Here is an 8,755-nt window from a genome sequence, read left to right on the forward strand (position 1 = left end):
TGGTGCATTGTGGCCTATGGGAGGAAAGATGGCGGCGCCCGGATGGCTCGGTGCATTGTGGTCTCGGGGACAGAAGATGGCGGCCCCCATGCAGCGGGCATTGTACGGTGGTGCGGTGCGATGGAGGTGGGCGCTTGGCCATCGCTGGGTGTCTGCCTCGGCCGCGCCCCGGTGGCGGCTTGTGGGTGCGCTGTGTCTGCAGAGGCTGCCTAGCATCACGCAGGCCCTGAGCCCGGAGCAGGAGGAGATGGCGCAGCTGGTGCACCAGGTAGCAGGGCTGGGGGAGGTGACCCTCCCGGGGCAAGGAGCAGGAAACACTGGGGGTACTTGGGGCTGGGGGTACGCAGGGAGCACGTGCTGGATCCTGCAGTGCCTATCGGAGCTGCTCCTACCCCCGGGCAGCTCCCTGCACTGAAGCTAGTCCAGAGCCCTGTTGGCCACATGCTGTGTTTCCCGCAGAGGAGATTGCTGCCTCCCCTTTTGTCAAGCTCAGAGTATCAGAGCTGAGGAAAAGCAGCCTGTTGTGCCTCTGCGCTGTGACCTACCTGGAGAAGTCCCCCATCTAAAATGCAAATAGCTTATAAAGCACAAAGTTAAAACCCAGGTGAAAATGCCCCTTTGTAACTGTACCGGGGCAGGACGCAGGATGTGCCCCAGGAGCTTATGCACTTCGATGCGGGAGTGACTGGGTGGCGTTCCATGGGCTGTGATGTGCACCCTAGATGATCAATCAGTGTGTCCCCTTCTTGCTTTAAGCGTTAGCACTATTTGCTTCCATGAGGAGTGTTCTAGTGTATGGATGTTATGGGGAGTGGCACACTAGGGGTGTCCTTTGAGTCATGCGCTCCATGCCCCGCATGTGCTAGTGGGCGATGGGATTCCACAAGTGGTGGGGTGACTTGCTGGAAAGAGACCACTCCCTTCTGAGACAGTAATGACTCCAATGCCTGGCTGTAGTTCTAAAAGGTGATCTCTGCTGGATGTCACGTGGAGGCCATGTTACTGTGAAACCCTCAATTTTTGCATTTCCCGATTTATGTGCATTTAGATTCCAGACTATAATATTGTGCTAACATTTTTTGTAGTGAGCATATAGCTGTATTTACAGTGGGTTAGTATCTCTTTATGTCTTCAATATTGGATGTGTTCTCTGCACAGTGTAACTTTAACCTCCTGGGGTAGAGTTTATGCTCTGGGCAGAGAAGTTATTCTCCAGCACAAAGAAATCAACACAAACCCTGTTTGTGGCAATAAAAATTGCTTTATTCTCTCCATGCGACCTAGGATAACAGCCCTGGTAACTGTGACCCATAGTGAGGCTCCTGATACTTGACAATTCTCTATGATGTCCTTTCCAGATAGAGGTGGAGAAAAGCATCTTTTCGGACTATGAGATCCGTCGCTTGGCAGAAGAGGAGCAGCTAAAGAAGCAGAAAGACAATACACATGATGAGGAAGAGGACTCTGGGCAAGCTATTGTGTTGACCCAAGACCTGGAGGATGCCTGGGAACAGAAATTCCAGCGGTTCAAAGCTGGCCCACGAATAACAGGTTCTGAGCCAAGTTCTCTCAGCTGAGCGAGAGAGAGATGGGGCCTCTCTAGTCTATCTGAACATGATTGACTTTGGTACAGTGGAAGTGAGGCAGGGTGCTGAATCCTCAGGAAGAGGGAGCTTCCATGGGACTCCCATGACCCCTTTCAGCTATTGTAGGATGAGTTATCCGGTCTGTGAAAGGAGCTGTGTTCTGTTCCTTTATCCCTTCTCAAAGGTTCTGTGAGAAAAGTATGGAGGCTGGTTATTCTGTCCTTATCAGAAAAATCATGACCAGACTGACTCCCAGTTGTAGTTCACAAGAGCACACAATACTAGTGTTGTGATTATGTAGGTCCTACATAAACATTGACTCTTAGTTATTAGGCACTAAGTTGAACTAGAGACTTAAACTACCTGTTTTAAATAGTCTTTTTTAAAAGAAGAGCATCTCAAGTGCAATCCTGCTTTTGCTTTTATGAGACATGACTGAAAATCAATGGATTCCATCCAGATCCCTAGGTGACACCTATTCTATTGTATATAGGTTCTTATACTTTGCTCAACACCATAGTATCTGAGTGCCTTCCAATAGTGCATTAAGTAACATGACTAATGTCTATCATATGCTGTTTGTTCTCTCATCATCTCCCCAACGGGCAAAGCATGTGTGGTGGAGTGTTTTGAGAACATAAGAACAGCCATTCTGGGTCAAAACAACAGTTGTTCTAATCCAGTATCCTGTCTTCTGACAGTGGCCAGTGCCAGATGCTTCAGAGAGAATGAACAGAACAGTGCAATTTTGAGTGTGCTATACCCTTTTGGGTAGTCCCAGCCAATGGCAGCTGGAGGTTTAGGGGTACCTGGAGCATTGCAGATAGCCATTGATGGACTTGTCCTTCATGAATGTATCTAATTTTTTTTAACCCCATTATACTTTTGGCCTTCATAACACTTCATGGCAAGGAGTTCCATAGGTTGACTGTGCATTGTGTGAAGAAGGGCTTCCATTATTATTATTATTTATCATCATCATCATCATTTATTTTATTTTTTTAACCTGCTGCCTATTAATTTTTTCCAGTCACCTTCTAGTCCTTGTGTTATGTGAAGGGGTAAATAACACTTCCTTATTCACTTTCCCTACACCGTTCGTGATTTTATAAACCTCTATCATATCCTCCCTTATCCATCTCTTTTCTAAGATGAACAGTCCAAGTCTTTTTAATTTCTGCTTGTATGGAAGCTACCGTACCCCTAATCATTTTTGTTGCTCTTCTCTATACCATTTTCATTACTAATATCTCTTTTCTGAGGTGGGGTGACCAAAACTGAATGGAGTATTCAAGGTCTAGATGTACCATGGGTTTATATAGTCGCATTATGATATTTTCTGTTTTAGCTTCTCTTTCTTAATGGTTCCTAACACACTGTTAACTTTTTTGACTGCCACTGCATATTGAGCAGATGTCTTGTTTTGGTAGTTTTTTTTTTTTTTTTTAAATAAATATACCTTTTACTATGGACCTATGCAATGTCAAAGAAATGTGCCTTGCACTTGGAGTGGAAAGCAGCTAGGTTTCCACAGATCACAGATGTTTCTTATTTCTTGAGGGAGTTTATTCCACTCTCCCAAGAAATAAGAAGCATTTGTACCTAGAAGCATCACTCGGAATTGTTCTATGTGTCCTTGTTGTCAGGGTCTGAGCGAGAGGAAGGCTTGGGCTCTGAAGTGCTAGGTACTGGATGACGCCATCCCGCTTGGAGACTGTCTCTAGAAACTGTTCTCTCTTGGCAGATGCTGATAAGCGCAATGACCGGACATCTTTGAACAGGAAGCTGGATCGGAACCTGATGCTTCTGGTCAAAGAGAAAGTTGGCAACCAAGAGTTGTGGCTCCTGCCTCAAGCAGAGTGGCAGGCTGGAGAGACGTTGCGAAGCACTGCAGAGAGAGCTTTGGCTACTCTCTCAGGTAAGTCATCTGCTGTGCAGCTGCTGCCACCCCTTCCTGTTCCCATTTCTTTCTCTTGTGTATTATCTGCTCATACTAGCAGAGCCCCATTATACTCCATTAGGATTGGCTAGAGAAAGGACATGTAGCAGCAGAGGGGATGAGTTGCACCCAGTGGGGTCTCTGAGGAGAGTTGTGTCGAGTAAAGTTGATGGGAAGCCCAAGGTATTACCCATTTCAGGGGGAGTTGCTCTACGTTCCAGCTCAATTGCTAGTGTACTGACTCTCTACAGGGGGCGCTAGGTGCTCAAGGCTATGTCTAGTCTTACGGCTGCATGGAGAGTACAGGTACCACGCATGCAGCTGCCGTGAAAAGGAGGCTGTGTCCACACTTATCGCTGCAATAAGTAGCTAGGCAGAGAGAGACTTTGGCAGTGGGGATGCAGAGGGACTCTGCAGCTGCTAAAAAATAGCAGCGTAGACGGGGAGGTGCTGCTTAGTATGCAGAGAGCCTGTGTAGGGTGTATACCTGGGGAGTTCAGGCATGTAGGGCACTGTACCCATCAGAGCCATGCCTCACCATCTACCCTGCCATTTATACCCTTGCAAGGTAGGTAGGTGTGTGTGCGCATGCGTACTCTGCACACCACCGTAAGTGTAGACATACTCTAAGAGTAAGACTTCATTGTTGTTGGTAGCTGCAGCAAGCTGGCCCGATGATTTCTTCAATGTGGCTTTAGGGTCTGCAATGTTTCAGCCCCAGGGACTGGCTCCTAACTGGTATCTAGTGCTGTTGTGGTGGGAAGGGCTTCTGTCTCCACCACACACAGCTCATTAGCAGCCTTTCTTGGCACATAAAGCCTATCCTCAGCAAGGTCGCTTGCTTCCCAGCAGGGGAGCACTGTGGAAGCAACCCAGTTAGCCTGACAAAGGGTGGGGGGGTGGCACTTTATGACCCCCAGGATCAAGCTACCTCTGGCCAGTCCTTGCGAGGGGTTATTGGGACTCTAAAAAAAGCCCCTAAAAGGGAGGTGTGGCACAGTGTGGACCTGCAGGAGGAAGTGTTCTTGCTAGAAAGAGAGAACAGAATTGAACCAAAACTAAGCATGTATCCTGTGCTGTTCCACTGTTACCCCTTGGATGCAGCCGCTGCTATCGTGTGACCTGATCTCTTGCTTTTTCTTTCCCCCTCGGGATCCCTGGGACCTCACAGGAAATTGCATCCAGGCCAAATTCCTAGGGAATGCACCATGCGGGCTTTATAAGTACAAGTTCCCCAGGGCCCTCAGGACAGAGGGCAGTGTTGGGGCCAAAATATTCTTCTTCAAAGCCCTCCTCCAGAGCGGTGATCTGCTCCAAGCAGAGAGGAGAGAAGACTATGTGTGGGTCAGCAAGGGGGAGCTGGGGGATTACTTGAAACCGGACTACCTAAAGCAAGTCAACAGATTTTTGATGGACCAGTGAAAGACAGGGCTGTACTCCAAGCAAATGGGGAGGACACAAGACAGCAAGTTCAAACAGGTGCACAATGCTTAGCGTTGCCTCTGTGTACAGAGAGTGATGTTTGAACCTGAAGAAGGATCCAACCTTCCTCCTTGTTTTCTGTTCCTCTTCTCTAGGCCTGTATCAAATAAATATTAAAACCTCTGCTAAGTGAAGAATGTCGTGCTTATGTTGCATCCTCTAATGCTCCTAGGATTCTCCTTTTCCCCTTTCCAGCTGTGCCATTCCCTAGGTCTGTGGTACCTCTCTTCACTGGATTCCTGTAGTAGCCTGGCGCTCAAATGGTCTCTCTGAAAAGCTGTACTTTTCCTTTAGCAGCTGTTCCTCAATAAGAGGAGCAGTGAGTGAGCTCCCTTTACTTGCTTAGGTGGGACGAGACACTGTTAGAGGAATAGAAAGGGGATTTACCAATTAGTTGTATTGGGAGACCTGGAAAAGGACCATGTTTAAAGTTCTCCATTTTTAAACTCTGTGTGCAAGCCTCTAAGTCCTTCATCATCTTCTGGGTTATTGTGGCCCCTCTCGGGAGGAGGTGCACCTGTCAATGTGTGGGGGAATAGCAGCCATCTGCTTCTCTAAGGAATTCAGCTCTCATTGGCCTGGAACATGGGAAAGCAGCATCTTCAGTAACACGCTGGTCCCTGTTCATGCAAATTGTACACACTGTTGAGCCCATCTATCCTCGTCTTTAACTTACCAGGGGGTCCTTTGACCTCTCCAGAGGCAGCCACTGTAATTTATCTAACGAATGGGAACTGTTCTAGGCCAGTGCTGTGTATTAATTTGTGGCGTCTGTGCCTCAGCAGAAAGTGTGTCTGAGTGCCCGGCAGGATATGGTGGCTGAAGACAAACTGTCCTCTTGGCAAAGTGGAGCATCTGCGCTTTATGCTCTGAGCCGTGCCCCAGGAAATGTTCGTCCAGCAGCTGAGGACTTGGCTCCTCTTCTGTTTCTATCTGCATGGGAAATTCACAATGAAAGTCAGACTGCTTAAGTCACATGCAGCTGTTTCATCCCTGTCTGGCACTCCGAGTCCTTGTAAGGATGCGGCAGCAGGTGGTGTGTTGGCCACCTACCACACAGCCCTCTTTCCTTAGCATAAAGATCATCATGTGGCTTTCCTGTCGCCATTCTGACAGGGCTTCTGTGAGGCCATTGCTACTCTATAGCTCAGAGGTTCTCAGACTGTGGTCTGTGGACCACCAGTAGTCTGTGAGCTTCATTCAGGTGGTCCGCGGATAGTTTCCTCTAAGGTACACAGCTGGGTGGCCGCACACAAGAGAAGGAAGGGCCACCCACCTAATGAGCAGAGCTGCGCAGGCGTGGCTCCAGTAATGAGGTGCCTGGACTCTGGAGAAGATGCACGTGTAAGGTAAGGTGGTGGCCTTGGAATAGGGGGCAGGTGGGAGGGGGCGGTGGAGTGAGAAGAGGGGATGGGGGAAAATTTGGAGGCAAGGCTGTGGCGGCCAGAGAAAGAGGCGACTTTCCGCAGCTCCAGGGTGGAGGCTGCCAGGGAGAGACAGTCCGAGGGAGCCGCTATCACTCCCCCGAGAACAGAACGGGTGGGGATAGATGAGAGGAGTGGCCGACGCCTTCCCAGCCCCAGCGTCAGGACTGATCCGTGCAGCGGGGGAGAGAGGGAGAGGACCCTTCAACATCCTCAGCCCAGCTCCGGGACTGCGCCGCATGCGGCGGGAGAGAGGGCACATCCATTGCATATCAGAAGGTAAGGGATCGTTACTGATAGTCAACAATATGAATTGTGTTGCATTTATTTGTAGAACAAAAAAAATAGTTTCTATCTATATTTTATAGCTTCGTTTTTATTCCAACAGGCATCTTCAACAATAGGTGAGCTAACATGGTACAAAAAACATTTGGAAAGATCCAATATAGTAGTATGCACCAAGACTCTCAGGAATTTTTCAAAGTTGACTTCTGTGAAACAAAAAAAATGTAGAGAAACCACCGCTTAGGTGGCTCGTGTAATGAATGAAGCCTGACAGACTTAGAGAAAGCAGAGAAAGCAGAGCTGCTGCTTACCTCTGCCCTTACTAGTGGCCCGAGTCTCTTTTCATCCTATCAAGGAAGTTCGAGCTTAGATGTTGCTACTTCACAGATAGGAGAAGGTATGGAGGGACATGAATTAGTCCAAGGCCAGTCTCTGTTAGACCTGGGTTGTAAGAAATCCCTGACTCCCACATTCCTAATGCACAGAATTGTGAGGACCAGAATTGCTCAACCCTACTTCGCAGTGGGCCCTTTGTTATTTCTCAGTCTGACTTCAGATTTACAGGGTAGGGGCGTGATTTCTGAAGACCTAGGGTCCCACGCTTGCAGGACTCGTTGCCTTACCTGGATGGTCTGATTCTCCAAAGTGCCTCTTTCTAATCATGCAAAGCTTGGCTCGACTGTTTGGGATAGGTAGCGAGATCTGGGGTACTCGCTGCCTTTTTTGGGGACAACGCTTTTTCAAAATGCGCACATGGGAGAGAGGAAAAGCCGTTTCTGCAATCATCTAGGGAAGAGAGTCCAGGGCTTTCAGTGGGACCAACTTGAATTGGCTGGGGCTCTATCCTCCGTCCCTCTTTACTGATAACTTGATCTTTATTTTGGCGGGCAATTTCATAAGAATCCATTTCAAAAGTTGCGGGGACTAAAAGAAGGAGCAAGACCCACGTTATCTTTCCCTATGAGTAGGGACTAGCACCTGTGCTCTGTTGGAGATCTGACTGAGAGACGTCGCCACGCTGGACAAGCGTGATTGGTGATTAACTCTTAACAAGGCCTGTACTTTGTAGTCGTTTTTAGACTTTTAGGCAGTTTTTTGCTTTATTTGTTAATCTTTTTACCTTTTTTTTTTTACTTTGTTATGACTCCTTATGTCCTATTATTAATAAGCATCTTACTTGCTGTCTATGAATTGAAGTGATTAATCCAGTTAGTGTGGCCAACTTGTTGGGTATGAGGGGGCGGTGGGGTGGGAAGAGGGATGGGGGGAAATTGGGACGTGCAGGGCTATGGCAGCCAGAGAAAGATGACTTTTCCCAGCTCCAGGGCTGCAGGTGCCAGGGGGAGAGAGCCCTCCTTCCCAGCCCCAGCTCAGGGACTACCGCAGCGGGGGAGAGAGGGAGAGACCCTTCACTCCTCAGCCCCAGCTCCGGGGCTGCCGCAGCGGGGGAGAGAGGGCACATCCATTGCATTAGAAAGGTAAGACTACTGATATCAAAATATGAATTGTGTGCTTTATTTGTAGAACAAAAAAAATAGTTTATATCTATATTTATAGCTGTTTTATCCACAGCTCTTCACAATAGTTAGCTAATGGTACAAAAAACATTTGGAAAGATCATTAAGTAGTGCACCAAGACTCTCAGGAATTTTCAAGTGCTCCGTGAAAAAAAAAAATTAGAGAACCACCGCTCTAGTGTATGAATGAAGCCTGACAGACTTAGAAGCAGAGAAAGCAGAGCTGCTGCTTACACTCTGCCCTTACCTAGTGCCCGAGTATCTTCTCCATCCTATCAGGAAGTTCAGCATTAGAGTTGCTACTTCACAGATAGGAGAAGGTATGGAGGGGACATGACTTATCCAAGGCCAGTCTCTGTCAACCTGGGTGTAGAAATCCCTGACTCCCCATTCCTATGCACAGAATTGTTAGGCCAGAATTGCTAACCCTACTTGGCAGTGCCTTTGTTATTTACAGTCTGACTTCAGATTACAGGGTAGGGGCGTGATTTCTGAAGACTATGTCCCACGCTTGCAGGGCTC

At 48.0% G+C, this 8,755-nt stretch overlaps 1 protein-coding gene across 1 annotated transcript; it reads left to right on the plus strand.

Annotated features, from left to right (window-relative positions):
* The first annotated feature begins 50 nt into the window (after positions 1–50).
* MRPL46 (mitochondrial ribosomal protein L46) lies at positions 51–5,136 on the plus strand. Its single transcript, XM_032806526.2, has 4 exons — positions 51–268; positions 1,359–1,551; positions 3,331–3,504; positions 4,697–5,136. The coding sequence occupies exons 1-4, from the start codon at positions 77–79 to the stop codon at positions 4,945–4,947; spliced, it is 810 nt and encodes a 269-aa protein (XP_032662417.2). The 5' UTR covers positions 51–76; the 3' UTR covers positions 4,948–5,136.
* Positions 5,137–8,755: the final 3,619 nt, after the last annotated feature.

Source organism: Chelonoidis abingdonii, chromosome 9 (genome assembly GCF_003597395.2).
Source record: "Chelonoidis abingdonii isolate Lonesome George chromosome 9, CheloAbing_2.0, whole genome shotgun sequence".
NCBI classification, from domain to species: domain Eukaryota; kingdom Metazoa; phylum Chordata; order Testudines; family Testudinidae; genus Chelonoidis; species Chelonoidis abingdonii.